The sequence below is a fragment of the Idiotropiscis lumnitzeri genome, chromosome 8 (genome assembly GCF_059441095.1).
Source record: "Idiotropiscis lumnitzeri isolate Australia: NSW breed Sydney's pygmy pipehorse chromosome 8, RoL_Ilum_1.0, whole genome shotgun sequence".
Taxonomy (NCBI): domain Eukaryota; kingdom Metazoa; phylum Chordata; class Actinopteri; order Syngnathiformes; family Syngnathidae; genus Idiotropiscis; species Idiotropiscis lumnitzeri.
Genome location: NC_142398.1, coordinates 12,704,892 through 12,730,796, shown reverse-complemented (window position 1 = coordinate 12,730,796; position 25,905 = coordinate 12,704,892). Strand labels below are relative to the sequence as shown.

Below are 25,905 nucleotides of genomic sequence, written 5' to 3'. Positions count from 1 at the left end.
AAGAGTGGAATGCGTGTCATCGGATTCATTTGTGGACACGGCGCTCACCGTTTGCTTGAAGTAGTCCCTCTCCTCCAGCGTCAGCGTGTCGGCCTTGGCGATAACAGGCACGATGTTCACCACCTTGCTGAGACGCTTCATAAACTCCACATCTAGAGGCCTCAAACTGAAGGAAAAGAAATGATTACTAATAATAATATTAATATGCTACAAATCTTGACGTGAATCAATGTCATAAATGGCTAGAATATGCAAACCATTTCAATGTGGCACAATGCGCATGAATACCACTTTATTGCAGTGATCCAAAGCAACCACTAGATGGCAGTCATGTATCATTGTATTGCATTCAGGGCTGACTTGTCTGTATTTTGTCCAGCGATAGAATACAGACGTCCTCGATTTACAATGAATTTTCGTCCACATGACTGTGACGTCACCAACGTACGTTAATCAGAGCGCACTTTATCACTGACATTTTATGATACGTATCGCTGTAGTAACATCCCAATTTCTGTTCAAATTTGTAGGAAAAACACTTCTAAACCATCAATATAAAACAGTACGCAATAGTAGTTTTTAGCTCAAAATGACATAACGGGGAAAGTGTAGAGGTTAAACATTGCATATATGTGGTTCATTTTCATAAAATTGTTTTTTCTTGATTGCCTTTACAATTACGGTCTAAAATTTGAAAGCATCAAAACCTGCAGCAAACGCCATAACAGAAGGCCAGCGAAGCGAATGGAGCCCTAAACCTCAGAACTGTGAGGCAGACGCGCTAAACACGATTGCACGATGCTCCCACAAAATGATTCCAAATTATTACAAGGATCTTTTTAGAATGCTGAATTGTACTGCTCGTATTTAACGAAGCCAGAATGCAATAAATTCAAATTACTGGTCTTTGATAGTCATCACATTTTTCGACTTCCTTCTTTGCTCCCCTCCTGCTGTAATATGTGAAAGAAACCCAAATAAAAAGCAAATCGAGCAGAATTGTTGTTTTAGATTAGTCTCACTGAGATGTGCACATGGTGATAGTTTTGACTGCAACTTGTGACTTTTAAAGCACATTTTGTTCCATCCCCATGTTTGACTCAACTCCATATTGTATCACTTTTTCTTTGGTGCTCACAACTTTCATCAACCCACAGCAATCTCATACTAGCTGCAAGAAAGTAATAATTAGTAACATTTCTGCGATACACTGCATTTTCAACTTGTCACTCTTTTACAAGTTTGACGTGTTTTCTGCCTTTTTCGCCTCCAAGACAAAGTCCCATAATAAATACTGACTACTTTTGCCTGTTTTCTTCAATTAGCTTCAGAAAAGACGACTCTGGTTCAAAGATCCAGCCAGGGTCAGCCCGGAGGAGGACAAGCAGAAAACGCACGCATGACAGCAGAAAAAAAAAGGAAAAAAAAAACTACCAAAGAGTATTAGTGGGAAAAGGAGCAACAATTAAAACGACAAATGCGACAACAGGAAGTTGTGCATTCAAACAGATGTCGTTTGAGATATACATGAGTAGGCATGCATGTATATCTCATGTTTCACATATCCCTCCCTATGTTGTAAAGGCAGCATCATAAGCACATGTGCACCATCTGCTGTATACAGAATCAAGATTCTATTTATAAGGCTGTTTCTAAAAAAAAAAAAAAAAAAAAAAAAAAAAAAAAGCTCAAACAAAACAAAAACTGGTGAACACAATACAACACAACCTTATTTGTATCGCGTATCTCATAACGGTGGATAAATTACCAGCTCCAATGCAAAACTCTATTTTATGTAACCGATCATAAGATACCCTTTCCAATCAAGAAGGCTTGCAGAATGAGGTAAGGACCAAAGGGGAGGAAAAAAAAGCTGAAATGGCTCGCCTTTTATCAGTAATGGTTGCTGTTGCATGACAGCGCCCAGCTTCAGTAGCCACTGTTCAGCTATCCAAAACCTCCAAAACCAAATAAAAGGACATCACTGACATGAAAATAAAATTAGAGCAAGATGATATATGTGAGTATCCTTTAGATAAACACAGCAAGACTCAAGATTGCATACGGGCTTTTACTTCTTCGCCCTACAAATGCACCAACAACATCCCCTTGCATCTTGTGTGTAGACAACACACTTAAAACCTTTTTTTAAAATGACAATCCTGACACGAATGTATCCTTTACATCCATACGCTGCATTTATTCGGCACCTCCGATTCTTGAGTCGACAACATACAGCACTTTTAAAATCCATGTCATCTTGGTGCACACCAAAACCTCCGTTTTCCTGCCTACAAATCGGATTGGTCTGGCAATATGTTGACAGATACTTCTCATTCAAACCCATTCAGTGAATGGTGACTTTTGTGTCTGCATGTAAGCAAACAATATGTACAGTCAAGCCGCTTCGTAATCACTGTGTGCCTCGTGTTGCCTATCCGAGGCATCCACATAGCATAGTTACAGCACACACACAGAGACACACACATTGCAGAAGCAACAGCTGTGGCGACATGAACACATGACTTGGGAGGCTGTCAAACACACACACACACACACCCCCACACACACACACACAAGGAGAAGGTATACGTGGACAAAAGAAGCCGGAAGTGAACGATGACATCACTAGAAGGTCATGAAGTCATGTTAGTGCTTGCAGTCCGGATGTGATCTGTGTGTATAGGCACGTGTTCAAAGCAATAATTATAAACGTCCTGCTATTAAAAAAGGGAAATTGCATGAACGAGATGGAAACCGTAGCAGTGGATTGTGTACCGCGACTAGATTTGTTATTTGGACATTCCGGTAGTCAAACAATACAGGACCTGTGTTTCCATTTGTTGTTCAGTTTTGTTTTTTTATTTATTTGTAGTGTGACACTAATTGTGTGTATGGATGGATGTGCATGAAACAATTGTATACCCTTTAGTTCAGGTGTGGGCACACTACGGCCCGGGGGCCACATGCGGCCCGTTGAACGTTTTAATCCGGGCCGCCGAATTTGAAAAAGATTAAATGGATAAACCTTATTATAATGTTTTATTTTCTAAATAATGTGTTTTTTCAAAGACATATTTTGTTGTATTGCTTTTGTTCACTTGCGTTAAAAATTAAATGTATTTTTTTTTTCTCCGATGAGGTGAGGTTACCAAAACACTCCATCCATCTGCTCCTCGTCCGGCCCCTCTGTCAAATTTTAGAACCCATTCTGGCCCGCCAATCAAAAAGTTTGCCCACCCCTGCTTTAGTTCACTTGTGGGATACACTAAATCAAATGGAAAAATGTCGGCATTATCTGTCAGTGGGACACAGCAATCTTGCTAGCAAAGCCAAGAGTGAGCACAGCAAAGTCTGGTTACTTTGTGAAACGTGATTCTCCAAAGTCCTACTCGGGTGACTCTGAGGAGGTAATGACTTCCACATGCGGTCACAAGAGAGCTAGCTGCGGTACAACTGATGGATTTGGGGAAATCCCCAGTAGGCCTGCTTCTTCTTGGCAGCAGTGGAAGACACCAATGTATGCGTGTAGTTCGCAACATGCAAGTCGAATGCATGTGTGTGCTCACCAGTGGCCAGTGGCTGGGATGAAGTATATGCAGCAGTGCACCCTGGAGTCCGGGATCCGCTTCTTCCTGTCGATGTTGATCTCTTCCTGCAGGTAGGCTTCATACTGGTCATTGATAAACTTCATGATAGGTTGCCAGCTGAGGAAAATGTGAAACAAATTGTCAACATCAGGTAAAATGGAACCCATATAGGTTTGAATAGAGATGTGATAAAAAAAAAGCCATTATCCGTCATGCAACGGGATGAATTGAAGGGTCTATGGGTACCTAACGATACGATTCGATTCCGATTCATCACTGCATTGACTTACATTCTAGAGTCCATGTAAAACACTGACAAAAATGCAGAACTCAAGGATGAGCAAGGATTTATTTCACACTTTGATTTTTATTAAAAGTTCAATACAAGCTACTATTGACGGAAAATGCATTGTAAAGATTAATGCTTTGAAACCATAACATTCAAGGATCAATGCAGACCTAATAGTTGTTGGAGAGAAACTCGTCCGCTCAATGTGACTGTTGAGCAATATGGACAGAGTTGCGCATGAATTCCACACGTGTGATTAAGCTGTATTAAGGAAATGACGTGAAGACGTTGTGATTTTGCCTCACCAGTTCTCATTGTTGATCTGATCCCCAAAGCCTGGTGTGTCGATGACCGTCAGCTTCATCCTCACGCCTTTCTCCTCAATATCTGCACACAGAAAGGGGAATTGAAAGCTCTAATTTGTCCATAGGTGTGAATGGGGTTTTGTGGAGAGGTTTCTTGTGATGATTGACTGGCGACCATGCAGTCCAGTGTACGAGCGATGACTCACCATGACTGATGGACTTGATCTCTACGGTCTTTGGGATCCTATCCTCAGCGTTGGGCTCAACCGACTTGCGGCTCACCTTCGATTTGAACAGCGTGTTCATCAGAGTGGACTTGCCCAAGCCGCTTTGTCCTGTGCACCATAAACACACACAAACAGATGAGTATATATATATATATATATATATATATATATATATATATATATATATATATATATATATATATATATATATATATATATATATATATATGTATAACTACAAATTGTCATTTTTAACTGCAATTAAATTTTCCAAGGTATGGCTTTCAATCTTCTGGCCAGCAAAGAAAAATATCAAAGCTCACCATGCCTGTAGTAAAGAATTCCTATAAAAATTGTGATTCAACAACACATCTAAGCACGGGTTTCATTTGCACTCAAGGTGATAAGGCAAGTTGGCACATGTCGGCTTCAAATCTGAGAGTCGGCCTGCAGCAATGAGTAAAATGTAACACATTTGCAACGAGGTTCATCGTGATACATGATCTCAATTTCCGTACAGCTGACTTGAACTGCACTTTGATATGGAAATACAGTTGTCAGGCAATAGGAATGCAGATGTGTTGTTACCTGGTGGTTTTGTGATGTTAACACTTTGTAAGAATTAAAATCCAAACCTAGCAGGTCGAACAAATTAAAATCAGGTGAAAGACGGAACAACTACTAATATCAAACATAATGTGTTCTGAATGGTCAACGGTGGGATATGTCCTGATTTGGAACAAACTATTCCCAATCTTAATGAAATAATATACATAGAAATAATGTGTGCCGGGCTCACCACCATGAACCCTGTAACTTTTTTTTCAGTAGCATAGTGTTTTGAACCAAAATAAAATTACAAGAAGTCAACCTCTGCGAGCTAATAAAACACAAATAAATGAAACACTTTGCATAAATCAATAATATATAATAGAAACAATTTGGGCCCCAACACTGACCCCTGTGGGATGCCAGGTCCAACGTCCAAACCTTCTGATTTTAAATTCAGCCAAATTCAACTCCACTGTTGACTTTCTTTTGAATAGCTTCTAAGACAGTTAAAAGTCTTGTCCCACAAGGAGCATCGGTAATAACTTGCACAGCTCATATGATATTATATTGTAGATTATGGTGATAGAATATTAAAATGATAAAGAACTTTATTGATGATGGAATGGAGATTAAAGGGGTAGGAATGCAAAACTTTATACACCTACCTACTCCTTTTCAAATATGTACGGCATTTATAAGCGGATAAATTATTATCAATGATTGGGTTAACCCGTTTTAACTTTTTCTTTTGCTGTTCTCTTTTATGTGATATTTTTTTTTGTATTTTTTGCGTTAATTGTCCTTTTTTTCCCCTTTCCTCACACGTGTACTTATAAACATTGCTCTCTGTTACTCTGGCCTTATACGCCACAAATAGAAGCTGCATGCCTCATTTTAGCCTCCAAGCTCCATCCCCTAGTTGTCATGGTAACAAAAGCCTTTCAGGTGGAGTTAGAAGATGCTCATTTTCACAAGACAGGACCCCCGTCCCCCTCCGAAGAGGTTAAATGTTAATAAAAACGCTCAACTTTGACAATTAGCGAAAACGCACGTAGCAGTTATCCAGTCAAAATTCGACAGAGCTCGCCGCGAACATCTACACGCACTGGCACCATAAGTATTGGGACACGCTCGAGTCTTACTGCAAGTCTGTTTGCGTCACACTCTGTTAATAGTCTACTGCACTTATCTTTATATTTATGTCCTCATTGCTTATTCCGTGCAGAGTTAAGCACTGCGTGTTCGTTATTATGCCCTGAAGTTCATCCATAAAAAGAACTGCTTTGTTCCACATTTTGGAATGTGGCAGCCCAAACCCCAAAATATTCATAATGGATACCATGTGATTATTTTTATTCAATTGAGTGCTGAGTCAATAACTGTTGTAAACACATAAGAAAAAACGACAGCTTTGGGGTTTATTGGAAACATGTGCGGCTGTTTCAAAGAATGAAAAAAAAATAATGAAGTAACTGTTTGTGCAGCTACAGGACAGGACGGCTTGAAAGGTAAGTCATTTATTTGAGACTAAGCGTGGCTTTAGCAATGACCACATGTGCTTTGTGGAGTCTGGAGAGCAGTTAAAGTCGTCTTGAATTATTTTTACGAGAAATATCCGCTCTCGCCAACAAAAGCATGACCAAGGAACAAGGCCGGTGAACTCGATGAGTTATGGTCGGAGGCTGTTAATGCATAAAATGTTGACCCAGACAAGTGGTGAGCCGAAAGCTGCGTGAATTTAATACATTACTTCTTACTGAACCACAACCACCACAGCACTTCCTGATTTGACACCGACACAAATGCACGCCAATGCGAGGGAACATGACAGCGCACGGAACAGGACAGCAGAAATGATTCTATCTAGATTTGTGGGTTGAATTCCTGTTAAGAAGAATTACACTTGGATGTACGGTGTACCATTTTGTTTTTATATCCTTACTCTACGAATATATTTTTTTTCATGAATGAAGCACAAAAAAAAATATATAATAATTAAATTAATTACATTTTACCTAGCGTGGTGTTTCGGGCTGAGTTAAATGTCAAGAGCAGGTGGGCCATTCACGCCAACGCCACACACAAACTCGTCATATTGAAGTTAGGATTATTAAGTGGGAAAACGTGTCTCGTTGGAAGTCTGGCGATTATCCTCACTAGGTTCTCACGACGTGAGCTGGAACCTACCCTAGCTGACATGCACCCTGGGCTGGTGGTCAGCCAACTCACATTAATACGTAAGCATAATTTAGTCTTCATTTAAGCAAAGAAGGATGTTGTTTTTACTAGCACCGGCAAGAACCCCACACAAGCATGAGGAAACCTTGAAAACACCATGTTGGATCCCCCTAACCTCAGAACTGCGAGGTGGATGTGCTAACCACTTTTCCCACCGTGCCCAATGCTAAAATGATGATTCCATTTCTCACCATCCGTTCAACTCACCCACAACCATGATGTTGAGCTCAAAACCTTGCTTCATGGCCTTCCTCCTCATCTGCTCCAGGATGGCGTCGATGCCAACGTAGCTGAAGTCGCCGCCATGGTGGGCCCTGTCGCCTTTGCCGTGCGGCGGGTTGGGGAGGTGTGGCTTGGTGTACTCGGACATGTTGCTGTGGCTCAGACTGACTTCTGACCCTGAGGAAAGTTTGGAGAGACGATTGACGAAGATTAGCCAACTTTCATACCGGAGATGGTTATCTCCCATTTACATAAAAAAAAGACAGTTTCAGTTAGTGTTACTATCATACAACCTCATTCCAGTCCACTTTACTTTAACTAAACTGTACGGTAAATAATGAATCAGCAGATGACAATAAACCAAGCAGACATTTCACCCAATATTTTGAAGTTATTGCTGCACACAGCAACCCAAGTTTCCAGCGTCTTGCAACTTTGTTTAAGATTTTCGAAAACTGAACAAGGCCGATGCTGCAAACTACAGATCATGAATAACCTCTCGATTGAGAGGATCTGTAGCAAGATTGACGCGACGTGCAGCATGTGCCCAGGGACTGTTGCAACAAGCAAAATGAAACCTGCGCAACAGTGCCAACTGCGCTGGTATGTAACACATGAAACCATCTGCGGGAGAAGTAAGCGCTTCCTGTGAAATGGCACAAAAGCCACGGAGTTTTCTCTCAGTGCAAACCGCACGTGAAGTTGAATGTACACCGTTTACATGCAATATTATATGGTAGTTTTGTGCATTCAAATTGATGTCACAAAAGCACCAACGCCACACACCAAAACATTTTATTGCAAAAGCCACACAATATTTACACTTGCACAATCTAATAAAGCCAAGTGTTGTCATATATTCTGCCTTTACTAATAAAATAAGGTTTGATTGACACCGTCACCAATATAAGTCTATAATTTACTGGTAGAAGATCCCTCATTAGCATCTTTAGCGTCTTTTGTGACTTAGTAAACACCGGAAATTGAATTTGCAGGAACACATTGGTTTGATAGCATAAAAGTTGTGCGAAGTCTAGCAAGCTTGCGAGCAATAATACGCTATTTGTAAGCACAGAGGGCCTTCAAATTAATGGCACAAAACCAGCACCACAAACAAGTACAAGTCCATTTCATAATCTCTACTTTTACTTGAGCACAGAAGAGACTCAATAGTTCCAATATGATTTCTTTTGCCATCTTGCAAAAAGTGATACAGCCATCCAACAGTCTCGTAAAGCAAATGACAAAAACAGGAAGTTTAGTGCCCCTGTTAAAATATAAAACTTTACTGTTACTTCTCAGCCTTCAATCATCCAATCAAGCAAAGCACACCGTACACGAGTCAAGAGCAACAGCAGAAAAGGCTGTTTGGCATTGGGCAGTGAACATTTGGAACATCTTACACGGTCGCCCATCCCACAAGTGCATGCTTCTTATAAATGGGGCATCATTCGAAATGGAAAAATAAACAGGCTTTTCAAGAAGCGGAATTAGAAACGGCTGCCATGCCACGATGCAATTCTACACGACTGCACACTTACAACCACAATAATAAACATTGTTAAAATGAATAACTCTCCAACAGTGTCAATCAAAACGGAGCAATATAATTCTTTAAAAAGGTAGAAGTTTTGACACAGCACTTGAATTTGAGCATCCCAAATGAAGGGTCGACGATATTGACGGATGTGGCAATAGCACCGATTTGCAGTCTTTTTGTTGGCTGACAAAGTGATTTGAGGCGCTCTGCAGAGAGTTCTCAAAAGAACATTATAGTCAAGTATCAAATGGCGTTTTCATTGAGGCCCAAAAATGTCTTGCTGCACCCGTATGCAGCAAGACAGCACTATGCTGTTCTCATGTTCCCTGCAGTCAATCCCCGTTAGCTTCTCCTCCAATAAAAGACAAAAGTGCTGTAGTTTCAAACCGTACACGAGGGTGCGCCACACCTACTTGCGGCCTTCTGTGGTATCTTTCAATGTTTTTCCATCTCAGAACTCCGACTTGACCGCATCAATGTGCTCACTGTGCTTTGGCCAAATCTCAGCAAACACAGACGAGCAAAAACACGATGACCACATTTCTAATGGAATACAATTTAACCAATACAACAAGAGAGTGCTTACTTTTGGTTAAAATGTTTCAATAACTGATTCCATACAATTTTCTTACATTGCAACCATTTTCCATTTCGTGTGAGTGTTATGTTATTTTTCTGAACAATTTGTAGTGTGCTGCTATAACACCTGAATTGCCCCTCTGTGGCTCATTAAAGGATTCTGATTACTTATCACAATAGCAGAAACAAGCATGTAAATGACAGAATGGCTAATGATTGGGATCATATCACACACACACACACACATATATATATATATATATACATATATACATACATATATACATACACATATATATATATACACACATACATACATACATATGTATACACATACATATATATACACATATATATATATATATATATATATATATATATATATTTTTTTTTTTTTAATTATACCTGCACCTCACCTCATATTTTGTATTTGCATTACTGTCTTGTAATGCAAAATATATTTTTTTATGTAATTACTTCATTAATCGATGTAATACTCAATTGTATTATCGATTCTCACAATATTAGAGAGGTGCAGCCCTATTTATTTTCTTGTTGTTTTGAACTAAGGTCAAACATAGATCTGCAAAAAACAACTGAAAACACAGCAATACACAGGCCAGGTCAATAGCTGGTGACGTCACTTTTAAAAAGAAACAGGACAAGTATAATTGTTTGTCTGACCAAGTATTATCAAAAATATGTATTTTGAATATACAAAAACCTGAACAATCATTCTCGGAACAGCTACATGGTCAGGACCAGTTATCGTATATCAAGACAATTTCCAAAAAATAAATTAAAAACAGCAACCATCACCGACACCTGAAGAGAATGAATGAATATTATTATTTTTTTCTTACTTTGAACGGTTTGGTTTTAATTGCTTTTATTGATGCACAGTGTCCTTGAGGGTCGTGAAAGACGCTTGCAAATTGAATGTTTTATAATTATTATTATTTTTATTATTATTAATTTTTATTACATACGGTTTTCTTCTGTTTCCACTCGATTCAGTATATAATATTGCTCTCTGGTCATGCTTATTATGGTATTATAGTAGCAGAGAAGCTAATATGTGCAATTAGATTAAAAAATGGGGTGGGATTAAATCAGTTTTCTTTATCCCACTCCCTTACAGGCACATGACTTTTGTTGCCAATTTGACAATTTGATCATTCGTTATTGGATTCTGTTGTTGGAATATGACCCTGACTGTGTTGCTTTGTTCTCGTTTGTTATCGCCTGAAACAAATTTAAAAAAAAAATGAAAATGAATGAATATCCTTTGTCTTCATAGCTCACGGCGCCATTGGTTACATAAACAGTGTCGTAAATGGAAACTTGGCTGGAGAAGCATCATAAGCATGTGCACCGATTTCAGCATTTAGACCCATACAATAATCGTGTCATTTTCAAAAACGTCGACTTTGAGATGCATTGCTCTATTTTGATGCTTCAAAAAACATTGTTATGTAAACAAACGGCCAAACACTATTTTTACTGCCACTAACACACTCCCCTACGGTGGTAAAGATCTTTAAATGGACCAGGTCAGGGAGGCCATTGAAGTCATAAGCAAAAGGCAATCCTGACACTCAGGAATGCTGATTAATCCACGCTGTAACATGAGTCCTCTGAATAGTGCCTGGCGGTGGGCCGGAGCTGATTTGGAGCCACGTTGCTGTCCTCCAGGAACCCTCATTGTGGAATGTAGACAGTGAAATCCATTTATCTTTAGTGGACGTGAAGGGCTATCCAACTATCATTTCCCTGACTCCTTCACTGTACTGGTTTCTCCCCAGTGTTGTTTGTGAGCGAGACACTACAAATGAGCTGTATTGACATGCGTCAGGTCTGTGGCCAAGCAGCCTCCTGGACACCATGACCATCTGCAGTCATAGATTTGTGCTTCTAAGAATAGAGCAAAGTACTGGCAGGGACAAATGCATCAACAAAAACAACCATGCAATGAAAGCAAGCATGACCTGCTTTATTTCTACTCTCTTGTTGCCTAAAAGCTAAACCTATTTTCATCTTGGAGGGGGCTACAATGAGCTGGTCATTAGCACCACCCCACCGCTGCCTAAAACTATATTTGTAAAGTGACAAGGCTGCAGGGGCGTCCCATGAGTCACGTCTTAATTAGAGCGTTCTAATGCGACACAAAGACGACGGCGTTAGTGACCTTTGCCACACACGCGGCCTTTCCAGATGAGTAAGCGCGCGACAAATGAGCACAGACTTAAAGTGTGACTCATATCACCACTACCGCGAGACATGCAAATCTGAACACAGCGTTGTAACACACAGTTGGACCACTCAGTGGTGTAAAATACCTTGAAAGACTATGGTGTTCCTATAAATAGTGGAAACGCCAAATTTGAACAACACTTTAAAATTAACCGCACTTTGTGCCTCTAAAATAAATTGACCAGAACAGGCTGCTGTAGTGGCAAACATGCTGCAATTGACTAAATGCAGCATTAACACAAATTATGCAAAACCATTAACAACAATTGAGAATACTAATGCTTTTTCCCTAGTGTCAAGATTTATGGAACAGAAAAAAGTTAAAAAAATAAAAAGTCATTCATAATGTCCTCACTGGCGTCAGACGGAATCCTAGCATATCCAAAACCATCACTTTTGAGCCAAAACATTGCATTGTCTAAGACAACAAGCCATTTTTAACACTTTGTAATAGTCAATCATTTGTAAAAATAAATACAAAAATAAATAAAAATAAATAAATAAATAAAATAAAATAAAATAAATATATAAAAGACCAATGTAGTAGACTTAATTATATAGATTTCTTAAAAAATATGAAATTGCCAAACATGGACATAGGAAGTATCTGACCGATGACAGTGACATGACACTTTCTCTATGTTTTTGAATTTGTGGGGAAAAAGACAGATTACCAGTAGAAACCCATCACAAGCCCAGGGAAAATATGAAAACTCTAAACAGGGAGATTGGAACACCCCCCCAAAAATACAACTATGAGTCATTAGTCACAACCCGTGATGCCAATGATACAACAGCAAATGGAACTTATCAAATTAGTAACGGGAAAAGTTTTGCTTTGATTTATCTTGGTCTTCATTTTTTGTACCACAAAAACGGTGCATTTAACAAGGGTGTGTAGACTTTCTATATGCCCTGTATGCACAGCAAAAGTCAGCTGTTTTTTGTATTAAAGTGATTCATCGCCCAGAAACACACTTCAATCCTCCCTGGGCAAGTTTGACACTGCCATCGTTTTGAAGTTTTAGTCTGTAGAGGTCATCATCATCCCTGACTCTGGCACAGATTAATCTTATTTCCACTATTTCATTCCCGGTCCACTGGATCATCAACACCTGACCCCTCACAATAAATAACATGCATATATTTGATCCACTGACAAAATTCCTTCATTTAACTCCCCCAATGAAAACTGTGTCAACTGAAAGGAGATGTTCAGACTGTGTTCTCCCAATAAAAAAAAAAATAAAAAAATCTTATCAGATGATTTTTGTCTTCACCTTGTGACTTTAAAGAGTCTCAGCTGAGGCTCTGGCTCATTTTGATGGCTAGAGACAAGTTTAAGCTTTAAATTGTGCATGAGTGGACAGATCCCATCAAAGACAATTCCACTCTCTCATCACTAATGAAATGTACCTTGGCTCTGATTTTGTCAGACCTGAATAGCCATACTGGGTCGTCATTTATCATAAAATTAATGCACATAGTATATTGTAATGTTTAGCTTTATCTCACGCTTAAGTTAAAAATAAAAATCCCTCAGGGAGGAAAAGCAGCAGCAGAGGAAACTAGGAAAAATGACTCATGGAATATACAACACGTCATTAACCCGAATGATGCAACCGCTTCTTGTGTTTGTCGACTGGTACTGAACATTAGAACATGAGGTGTAAAGGATAATGTAAATGGCAGTCAATTTAAAACTGAACAAAGGTTAGACGGCTCGGAGCCACTTTTGTGATCCTGGCATGGAAGTCCATTGTTTCAGAGGGGTCTCGTTCACACCTCCTGTGGTGCAGCTGTGATCTAATCTTCCTGCATTCCTCTCCTGAATGTCTGGTCATTAGCATGGTCTAAACTTCAGTTACACTTAAAGGATTTCATACTTTTGACTATTAAAGGAATATAAGAGTTTGAGCTTAACATAGTTCATTAGATGTTGGTGCATCCAATGTATGAAAATGTGATATTGTAAAATGCTGAGAGTGTGACTGGTGGCGAGAAACTGGTTGCGGGGGTTGTGCAAGAATGGAATGTTTTAGAAACCGAAGGTGCTGAGCGAGACGAGATGACTCCGGGAAGGAGCGGCCATCGGGGGAATCGCACGCAGGAGGAGCCACGGGATTCGGCGGGAGGAGAAAGACCAATGAGAGCGAGCTAAAGTTAACTGCAATACACATAGCCAATAGAATCATGCCAGGATGCCTTTGTCTGTGCCATTTTGCATGTTGTATAGTATGAATCAGGACTGGGCAACTCGGGGGTAGAACACATTCGCTGGTGGCAAGAGAGGTGTAGACTTGTATTGAGAGGGATCCGAGATCTAGGTGCCATGTAGGAAATCTGTATTGGGAATAAATCCACTTCGTGTGTGAAAATGCCGGCTTCCTGATACCTTTCTATTGCAGAACGAGCGCGCATATTGTTGGATGAGTGGGAGTTGGGTAAGGTCGCAAATTGGAGTCAGATTACTAATTTGAGTTTACATTGGGTTAAAGTTAAATTCTAACATTGATATAAAGATAAATTCCAACAATTTATGGTGACCCCGACGTGATGCATGAGAGGTAATAGAAGTCTGGGACTTCAAAGAGAGTCTGGGACTCTAAGAAAAGAAAAGAAGCCTGGGGCTTCAAGAGCCTGGGGCTCAAAGGAAGCCTGGGGCTTCAGGAAAAACCACAAGAGTCTGAGACTCGGGCCTGGGGCCCACGTCCACACCAGGTGACGACCTGATAAAGATTAAAGGATAAAGGAGCCACACTTCTGACCGGCCTTCCTCTTGGGCCCACAGTGACATAAGGTAAGCAGATCCTTTTCAAATTCTGCATATTGGCAACGCTAAATTATAAGAGGAAGGCGGAGTGGAACGGCGTTAAAATGTATAAATAAATAAGTGTAAAAGTGTGGACGATAGTAGTGTAAAATCTGGGATTTACCTACTAGAATAGTTTGGAACTATTCGTGGTTAAGATACGGTATAAAATCTGGGATTTACGTATCGGGACACGGTTTAAAATCTGGGATTTACGTGTCTGTGTGGAAGCTGTGTGAATGTGAAGGCTAAAATTGTTCTGCGTAAGAAGTGGTTGGGACACACACGAGTGGATTTCAGGATGTTGAAGGAGAGGAAGTGTTATAGTGGTCTCGGGTCCTGGGTGTGGCAAGGAGATTAAGGATAAATTCATAAAAATGAAACATAAAAAAGAGAAGAAAAACATGAAGTAGGGATGAAATAAGAAAAGAGAAAGAAAGAAAGCTAGAGAAAAGAGAAGAAATTGTGTCAGTGTAGCGATTGGAAGTTCAATAAGAAAAGAAAAGGAATGTGAAAAAGATGCAGAATGTGTAGAAAAGAGAAAGGAACAATTAATGTTCCATGGAAAGGAGGATGGTGAAACAGGCAGTATTGAGAATGACAGAGTTTGGTGATTGAAGAAGGTGTGACTTGAACAAATGAAAAGGATAAGAATTAGGGTCTGCTGTAAGGAGGAATTGAAGAAATAAATATTTTATGTTTCATACTTTAGTTGATGGTCTTTCTATTAAGGTAACTGTAATTAGTAACTGGAATGAAATGCACAGATGGAAATGACACAAAGAAAAAAGATTGGTGTTATGAAATCATAATTGAATGAAGCTTTTGAGAGCATGCGAAACCTTTGCAAGAGCATAGGTGGTTCCTGTCTTTGTAGTTTGTGATTTGATACCTTGATTGGTTGAGTGGCTTTGGTAAGGCTACAGTGAATTTGGAAAATTAAAGGAAAAAAAATAAGAGTGAGAAAGATTTTAAAGAAGGCAATGAGTATAGGTGTAATCGTAAAATCATGAGTGTGCTCTAACAAAGAGTTAACAGCTCTTTGAAGTTAGATGCCCGTTCCAAAGTAGGGGGAGGAAGTCAGAGAAGGAGGATGAAGTGATTGAAAAAGTGGAAGAAAAGACGGAATGTCTGAGAGGCATTTATCCACAGTTGCCAGACTCGCAACAGTATGTGTTTGAGCCGCCGCCCGATCCGACGGCGCCATTAATGGGGGGGGAGCAGAATGGTTTGAGATGCAAAAGATAACGATTCAAGGATGGCACCAGCGACCATACAATTGATCGAACAGGCTGTGAATAATGAGAGAGAGGGTGCGCGGAGAACAGCAGGGGAGTGTGGAGACGCCCATGCTGGCCCCGGGGGGGGAAGCACCAGCAGGAACATGTAAACATTTCAGACACAAGAGGAAAAACAGGCATCAATGGCAGTCGTTAACTGATTGAAAAGGAAGATATGCCTTTTGGTGCTCTCGTAAGAAGGTCACAGTCCTTTTGTTTCAGAGGTGTGTCGCGGCACCCCCCTCGATGTTGCAGACGTTGATCTAATCTTCAGGCATCTGCCTCTCATTGAGGTGTGGAGCAGTTTTTTTTACAGTGCTAGTGTAGTATGGTACGGGATAAAATATATGTATTCAACCTAACAATAAATACAAATTAGCAGGGAATTAGAACACAAGTTAAACACTGAAACATGCAGGGGATGCCTGAGGAACAGCAGGGCGGCGACAATCTTATTAAAATTTAAATTTTAAGCAAAGGGATTATGGTTTTGGGATAAGTTTTAAGTGAAGTATTCTATGAACATGTTGAAAGAAATTCTTTGGAAAGGGGAATATCTAGCCATTGGAGATTGGTTTACCAAATTTAAAGTTGGACTAAATAGTTTTGTAGATGATTTATTAACTGATGTGTATTAAATGTGACAAAGGTGGAAGACAGATGTTTTTGTTTGACTGTACGACGCGAACGCTGACATGACAATTTTAGAGGATATGACATCATTCCATAAATACCAGACTGCTAACATTCGCATCTATGAGCTGTTTGATGTCACAGGTGCAGTTTCGTCAGCTGCGTCCAGGAGAGGAGAAACAACTTCACGGGGAGTGAATGGGAAAATCCAGAGACCCACAGTTGTAAATTTTGGCATACGCTGGCTAAATTAAGGCAAAATTATGGATCTGCCAGCACAAATCTCAGTGAAATCAAGGCGGACGCGCCAAGGGAGGGGTCTCTGTGTGGAATTGGAAAGTATCGTTTGGTGAATGACAGTGTGAAAGAAAAGTGTTTGTATGCATATGTGGTTTGAGTGAATGTTGTAGGGACGGGCCTCAGGACAGAAAATTGTTTGAGGTCACCGGCAAGCCCTTACAGTACTTAGGATGCGATGGGTGGACAGGCCTGATCAACCTGAATCCCTATTGCACTCCCGAGTATTGATTTTGAAATTGTTTTTGGAGATAGATTGGAGTAATTAAATTCAAGCATCAAGTGAATGATTGATTGACGTTATTACACAAAATTTATGCAAAACTGAAAGTTTTGGAAGGAAGATAATTTACCCCTTCTCATTCTCACTGGCAAGTGCCACTCGTCCAGTTCTGTCCACAGGTTTGAGGTGACATGTGACCAGTGTGACCAGAAGGCCAGAGACTGCTTCAAATAGCGCCTCACCACTACCATCCCAGAGGTTCTCCTCAACAAGGAGGGAGATATAAGACATATTCACATTGGATGCGCGACTAGATAACACACACCCAGTCCAGGATAGGGCAAAATTTTCTTGGATTGTTTAGACTTTTCCATATAATACAGCACCACAGCAGTGATACTTGAAGTTAATGTCGAATTAGTGGCACTGTTTTTATGGAAAATTACTCACTTAACGCAAGGGTAAGTTGTTGTAGAGGAGATATTTCAGACAAAAATGACCCTGAAGTGGTCTCAAGCACGTGTCTCATGTTGGATGTATGAATGTTATTCTGATATTTTCATTGTAACGTAGTTCATTGTATTTAGGACTAAGACATTGTAAAACACTGTTTGGAAGAACTTATAGAATACCTCAAATTTAAGAACAAATGGGAAATAGAGGTTGAAGCAACTTTAGTTGACCATATGTGAAAAGTGTTAGGAAAACAAAGGAAAGGCGCAAATTTAGAGTGACAAGGATCTTTCTGTCTCCCAGCAGGGGCACAAAATGGGTGAAGCCAGGATACTGGGTGCTTGTAGGAAGTTTGAAGATAAGACATTTGTAATTACCCAAGGGGGAAGGAGGCGTTAGTAACAGCTCTCACAGCTGTAAAGATAGCAGAAAGGTCAACATTGGTTTATTCGACATGTTGTAAAGAGGTCACACGTTGTAAAGAGGTCACGTTGGTTGAAATCTCCTACAAAGAAGACACCAGACTAAGAGGTTTATACAGAGTTACAGGCGGGACAAAATTTATTTCAGAGGAACCATCCTCACTTGAGGCCGAGGCCAGATCTGCTGACCAGCATGATGGTCACCAGCTAAATGGGGACACCTCAGGTGAGATTGGCTGTGCCGTGCATCAGATATTTCTGGCCCGTTGGGGTCGATGTTGCTGTGTCTTTCAGGTGGGGAAAAGGGAGACAGGCCTGGTCTATGTGGCCAGGGCGAGACATGAATGGAGTGAGACTTCCGGCAGTGACCCATCCAATAATGTCGACATTACACAGCTGTTCCAGTTGGCCGTCCACAAGGGCGTGCACCTTCCAGTGGCAGACATCAGGCGAAATAGTCCATGAATGAAATAATGCTAATCGGCCTAAGTAGAACACATTTTGTACCTAATTTTGCACGACATCAGAAAAGGAATATATGGGATTGGATTAAGGAGCGTGACTAAAATTGTTGTACTTGCAGGTTTAGAAGGCCAAGAGAGATAAGAAAAAAGGAGGCAGCTGCTCCTTCCACTTCTGCTGCTTCTGGGCAAGGTTCGGGTGACGCAGCGCCACAGCAGACTGGCTGCTGTCCATAGCAGGCCAGTCAACGAGGTTGGGATTGCAGTAACAGAGGTACGGGTGGTTACTGACGGGGGTTGTGAGTGGGGTGTGCACTTGCTGCGGGGTGTGGGGTCACTGGGTGATGAGCTGTCCATGCCGAGCCACTTTCTGGAATGTGCCATCCTCCGGTGCCATATCTGTCACAAAGAGCTCCACCAGCGCAGGGGGCGCCACCGTTACCCACTCCCAACGCACTTGACACAAACCCGCTCGTACCCCATTCCATGACAGGGGGCAGCGGAGCTTCAGCATTCGGGGACTAGCAGGTCCTAGCAGTCCGGGGACGGTGGATGGACAAGTTTTCGATGGTGCTGGATATTGGGGCGAGCTATGAGCTCCTTCCGCAACCCCCACTGAGCCATGTGGACTCTCAAGAGTGCCTGAGTCACTGCCATTGACTGAACGAACACTGGAATTCGAGTGGCATTCCCGGATGGGACTGAACTTGACTGTGCACATCCGTTGGAGGGAGCATATGTCGTGCTCGCTTCCTTCCCAGTGGCTAAACTGAACTGAAACATTTGAGGGCAGCTCTGAAACCTGGTTCCCATCCTCCCGCGGTGGGTATTCCCTGTTCTTGCTCTGGTCTGAGTGGTTTAGCAACCGCCACCCTTTCAATTCACCAATTGACATATCACATTGTACATGTGATCACAAACATGATTTGGTTTATCAAAAATGCACTCATCCAAATTTAGTCATGAGTGCATCTTGCGTTAGAATTATATATTTGTTATGTCTACTGGCGTTGCCTCGCACGCGTGCCTTGTCCCTGAGCAGCGGAAATGGTATGAATCGTTTACTTTCGCCGAGCCACAAATCGCATTGAATATTGATGAGCGTCATCATACTAGAGATCTAGACCCCATAGTTGTTGCACAATCGGGAGATCATATATCAGCACCGACTACAAATTCTTTGGTTTTGGGAACATTCAAAATTTCCAGGGAAGGGTCGCTCGGAAATGGTAGTTCTGTGTGTGTCTCTGCTAGAGGTGTTGTGGACCCAGGGCCCGACTGAGTTGGGGCTCGGCTCCACAGCTCCGCGATGTTTTTACTGTCTCTACCCCCTCCCCCAGTTGACAGAATCAGTGTGGGCACAGCCTGTAGGTGGATTGAGCCAATCATGAGACAATAGGAGGTGAAGACTGCAGCGGTCTTGGAGCTGTCTATGTCTTGTAGGGCACCTTTTCTTCCCATAAAAAAAAAAAAAATAAATAAAAAATAGAGGTTTAATTCGGTATCTGCGTTATTATAGTTTTGGGATTTTTTATTTTAAGCATAAATGGTTACTATTTCATTTGTGTTGCTTTAAAATTTGTCAATTAACAGTCAAAATTGGAGCGTTAGCTCGAGGCTTAATTTGTAATCTCGGAACACAGTTAGATATTTGAACTCAGTGAACTCAGCATCACTGGAGTCGGCCTTCGCTCCGTACATCAACCTCCGGGTGCTTTCCCGGAGGTGGACTCGATCTCGCTGATAAGGACAGTTTAGAGTTCTGGCTAGAACCTGACACGCCATCCAATTGGGAACTACAGGACAAAAGTGGTACCATAGCTCACAGTTGCGCCCGGCCCCAGTATTTGTGCCCGCCATGGTTGAGCTTAGGGGTTGACCGCCCGGACGGGCAGGTCAAGAGAGGGAATGTGTAGATGGCATGAATTGGATCAAAGTCAGACACTTTCGAGTCTGAACAAAGACGATGACGATGCAAATGTTTAACTTATTGACTATTTTACCTGCTGGCGTGTGCTTTGTGTGGACGATGTTTGCGTTTGAACATAGGATGCGGGATGACAGAAGTGATGGAGCGAAAGGAGCATGTAATGGAATGGTATGGTATGGAGCAGAGCGAGATGATGGTAAGACGCTGACACAGACACAACAACTACTGCTAAATCTGAAATGTAAACAACCGACACAGGTGAACACTTGGGTACAATTTTAATTGGACACACCCATGGAATGATGTGGGAATAAAAAAGAAAGAGCCTATTTTTGACACCCAAGTTGCAAAACAAAAGTTCACCTGCCTAAAAGTTAAATGGGACTGGTCCTGGGATTGGAAATCTCCAGGAGTCATGGTGTAATGAAAATGTGTCTTTGCCAGTAGGAATCCCTCTCGCTCGTGATGATGTTTGGCTGTGGTGTGGAGAGAAAGTGCTGTACGATAGGCTTCCCACCAATGCCTCAGGTAAGTGCGCCCTGGTAACGCTGATCATGCCAGTTAGTGTGACAGCCTTAGATCTGGCCAAAATGGAGTGGGAAGGTGTTGGACAATGGGGAAGAATCCCCTTCCTTAACAGGAAGAGAAGGGACATGCAAGAATGGTTGAATGCAGGAGATCCCACGTATATAGATGCAATTGGAGTTCCAAGAGGGATCCCTGACGAGTATAAATTGGTGGATCAAATTGCGGCAGGATGGGAGAGCCTTTTCCTGTTCGTTACAGTAAACAAAAATGTGGACCGGATTAATTATGTTCACTATAATGTCCAACGATTGGCGAATTTTACCACCTCAGCACTCCAGGCAGTGCATGAGCAATTGGCTGCCACGTCTCTTATGGCATTCCAGAACAGAATAAGCTTAGATATGTTGTCAGCCGAAAGAGGAGGGGTGTGTGGTATTTTGGGGATCAGTGTTGTACTCTGATTCCCAACAATACATCTCCTGACGGTCGCCTTACCAAGGCATTGGAGGGTCTGCGCACGCTAAGTAACAAAATGAAGGAGCACTCAGGTGTGGACACCAGTTGGTATTCTGACTGGTTCAACATCTTTGGTAAATATAAAAGCCTGATTGCATCAGTACTGATTTCTATCACTGTGTTTGCCGCTATTATGGTGTTATGCGGATGTTGCTGTATTCCATGTATCAGATCATTAACTGTTAAGACAATAGAACGCACGTTGGGGCCACTCCCTCCTGGGGGTCAGTACATGATGATCCCTCAAAAGGACCCCCAGGAGGCGGAGGTAGCGTGGCCCTCCGGGAGTCCAGGATGTGAGTATGGAAAGATGGCCTCGGGGACCTGAGGCCATAAGGAGGGAAGGAAATTTTCTACTGATTCTTATTCTTTTACTAATTGTTTGATGTGTTTTAGTTTTATGGCAAGTGATGTCGAGCTCGTGTGCAGCAATGAAACAAGGTGTTCTAGTGATGACCTCAGATGTCTGAGGTCATGAGAGGGATTAAAGGATAATGTAAATGGCAGTCAATTTAAAACTGAACAAAGGTTAGACGGCTCGGAGCCACTTTTGTGATCCTGGCATGGAAGTCCATTGTTTCAGAGGGGTCTCGTTCACACCTCCTGTGGTGCAGCTGTGATCTAATCTTCCTGCATTCCTCTCCTGAATGTCTGGTCATTAGCATGGTCTAAACTTCAGTTACACTTAAAGGATTTCATACTTTTGACTATTAAAGGAATATAAGAGTTTGAGCTTAACATAGTTCATTAGATGTTGGTGCATCCAATGTATGAAAATGTGATATTGTAAAATGCTGAGAGTGTGACTGGTGGCGAGAAACTGGTTGCGGGGGTTGTGCAAGAATGGAATGTTTTAGAAACCGAAGGTGCTGAGCGAGACGAGATGACTCCGGGAAGGAGCGGCCATCGGGGGAATCGCACGCAGGAGGAGCCACGGGATTCGGCGGGAGGAGAAAGACCAATGAGAGCGAGCTAAAGTTAACTGCAATACACATAGCCAATAGAATCATGCCAGGATGCCTTTGTCTGTGCCATTTTGCATGTTGTATAGTATGAATCAGGACTGGGCAACTCGGGGGTAGAACACATTCGCTGGTGGCAAGAGAGGTGTAGACTTGTATTGAGAGGGATCCGAGATCTAGGTGCCATGTAGGAAATCTGTATTGGGAATAAATCCACTTCGTGTGTGAAAATGCCGGCTTCCTGATACCTTTCTATTGCAGAACGAGCGCGCATATTGTTGGATGAGTGGGAGTTGGGTAAGGTCGCAAATTGGAGTCAGATTACTAATTTGAGTTTACATTGGGTTAAAGTTAAATTCTAACATTGATATAAAGATAAATTCCAACAGGTGTGAGGATTTGTTTGAATGAGCAAAATGTCTTTCCCACTAATTTTACAATGAAGCTATGATCACGTTCAAAAACTGTTTTTAATAGCAACAATAGACATCAAAGTCAAGTTGAGAAGATGAACACAAATGCTCGCCAAGGCATCCAAGTTATTGTGATGCTTGCGGTACATCAAGTTTTTTCTATGCTGAGAAAGATTAGTTGTCTACTGCATGTACAAACAACTTTGCTAATTAAAACAGAACAGAACCAAGGGGGAAAAAATAAAATAAAAAAAATATTAAAAAAAAAAAAAAAAAAAAAAAAAAAATCAACATTTATTTAGCGTATTTCCTGAACTATAGAGCGCCCCTACTGGTGAAAGAAAAATCCACAGAAAAGTCACACACTGTTTGCTGTGGCGTGGCATGATGGGACTGCAATGACATAAAATGGTGTTAATAACTTTTAATCTCCTGTCCATGTACAATGGCGTTTAGATTATCGCACACATGATAATAACAAATGAATCCTTGATGGAGGGACTCTGACTGTTTGACAGCATTTAAATGATTTAAAGACACACCGAAGATGTTTTTGTCGTATGAGAGACCAATGTTTCTTCTCATATGGTGTGAGCGTCTGGCCAGGTTTGCTGATCTGCGCTTCCACTCAAATGATTACTGACAAGCCTTAAACAATGTCTGCACTCATAAGCGTCTGCTATTTAGAAAAAAAACATGGCTCATGAGAGGAAACCCCTGGATTTTTGCCCAGGTTCACCTTGAGTGAATTTCCCTTTTCCTGAAGGTGTGCATGTACTGTATTTATCTTGGTCTGCCCTCACATATTTCCCTCTCGCTTTCTTTTACAATATTGGTCCGTTAGTGTAACTATAAAAAGAGGGGAGGCTCATTCCACTGACTGCCCGTTCAGGAAAAAGATGGATGACCCAGAAAGAAGGCGGTTATGATAAATAAATAAAATATTTGAAATAAATACAGGAATAAGTAAAATGCATTTCATATTAAAATGTGAATAAAATTAGCACTACTGTCGGGATAATGATAATGTTTTTTTTTTCTATTACGTATACAAAGACACTAAGAGAAAAACTTTTTTCTTTCTTATTTCTTATTGCTTCTACTCAATTTTGGTGAGTGCGTTTATTTGCATGTGAGCACAGGATTAAAATATGCACAATTGAGCACTCTCTAAGGTTTTATGGTGTATTTTCTTGAACGTTGTCAGGAAAGAATGTTATTTTTTATTGCAAATAAAAAATGAAGCAGGTGTGCAAGCACATTAAATAACCTTTGTTGCATGTTAATGACGGTTTATCGCAAGTAACTGGCGAGTAACATTCTTTGCTATTTGCATTCTGGAGACATGTCAGAGTCACACAAGAATCTGCATATTTAAAAAAAAAAAAAATAATAAAATACAGGTCGAGACTTTGGAGAATTTACACTGCAGTCACCTTGGCCAAAAAATGATGAAAGTGTTTTGCAAAACATAATGGGCTGCGTTGAAAAAGTGGCTTAACTCTGACAACAAAACAGTTGTGATCCATCCAAATATACTCGCATGTTTTCCGTCTTACAGGAAGGGACCTAAAACTTTTGGACCACACACGCAATTTGGAAGGGATTACTCTTAAATCTGAGAGTAACTGGCTTGCATGTTAGAACTGAATGTCTTAGGAATTGTTTTCAAAAGAAGTGCGATGTTTCTATGCATTCTATGGCCAACTGATCGAATCTAGCTGAGTGAAAGCAGTCAACGATACCCACAGCTGCCACAGATTGGCATCGGTGCTTCAGAAAAGCTTGAAAGAATGCTCCTGGCCTTTTTCATCTTTCAGCCCTGTGCTGGACCGCGGAGTGTTTTAAACTTTGTGGGGGTAGAAATTCTGATTTCCTCACCGAGAGAGCATGGATAATGACCTGTACCGCAATAGTTCAATTGGGGAGCCCTCAATGGAGGGGTCCATATTGGCTAGAGGATGATGAGATATGACAAAGCAGTAAAATAACAACAAAGGAATTTATGCACATGTTTACGCAAACAAAAACAAAAAAAAATCATGTGAAGTTTTCACTTTCCTATAAAGAAAATAAAAATTAAATTAAATAAAAAAATAATCATAATAATTTAAAATATCAGTCATTTGCCTGCTGTGTCATTAGTTGATGACTTTCCCGTAGTCTAATTTTCAAAGACTGTTTATGAGAACGATGGCATGACATTTTTAAGAAGTACCCAGCTTCAATATAATGACTTCCATGTCCATTCAAAGTGTCATGTACACGCGAAGGAAACTCCTACAAATTGCACGACCCCGTTTCTGTAGTTTGTTTGCATTTTTTTTTCCCATTTAGACAAATGCTAGTGTGTTGAGTGGAATACACGTCATCGTTCTGCATAATTTGATAATGTTAAAATTGCATCAATGTAGTACAACTGTACTACATTATATTCAGTAAGGATCGGATTTTCATCCACATTTGGAAGAGGCATGATTCGGAATTGAGCACATGACGTTTCAATTTTGGATATCCAAATCGCGCTCCCCAAGAGCAAAAAAATATAATTCTCACAAAATTTGCATTCTTAATCAAACCTTTGACAAAAATTCTAAAATAGTTGCATTTCCTTTAAAACACAATTTATCTCCAAACAAACGCTCGAAATAACAGTGTTTTTTTCCCCTTTACTCATGTAAACGGCCCTCGAGAGACTGACAAAGAAAAGGCCAACGCTGTTGAGAGGTCTCGGTGGTGCTGTGATGCAGACTCTCTGACAATGATTATTCATATGTGAGACACATGGAAAGGGAAGTCACAGGGTACAGCCAGAAGGGGAACTATTAAACAACGCATAGCTCAGACCTTACGCGGAAGTTGTGCACGCTAAATCACACAAACACCAAGTGGAAAGTGGAAAAGGCTGTCAGGGCTTGGAGCGGGTTTTTCTTCATCATAATGCAACAAACTGAACTTTTGAACCACTGTCAAGTACAGTATGATATCTCATGGAAATAAAAATAAATAAATCAACCTTGTTCATGTTAGTAAACATCAAATGTGAAAATGAATTATGTAAAAGTTGCCAGAAGAGTTAATCAAGAGTTCAACGGCTGTTATTTATAAGACTTCGAAACCCTCCACGAACACCAACATTGATTTTAAAAATCAAATTTTTCTGTCTGCAGACTTGATTAC

General features: G+C 40.8%; 1 protein-coding gene across 3 annotated transcripts in view; it reads right to left on the bottom strand.

Moving 5' to 3' along the window:
* The window catches only part of septin9b (septin 9b), a 78,524-nt gene that overhangs the window by 5,377 nt on the left and 47,242 nt on the right, over positions 1–25,905 (bottom strand). For all 3 annotated transcript variants that reach the window (XM_088302434.1, XM_088302435.1, XM_088302433.1), the window contains exons 3-7: positions 7,409–7,600; positions 4,391–4,519; positions 4,185–4,266; positions 3,570–3,707; positions 49–166 (exon numbers count right to left, since the gene is read on the bottom strand). In XM_088302434.1, coding sequence (XP_088158560.1) covers positions 49–166; positions 3,570–3,707; positions 4,185–4,266; positions 4,391–4,519; positions 7,409–7,600 — 659 coding nt within the window. The remainder of the gene's footprint in view (positions 1–48; positions 167–3,569; positions 3,708–4,184; positions 4,267–4,390; positions 4,520–7,408; positions 7,601–25,905) is intronic.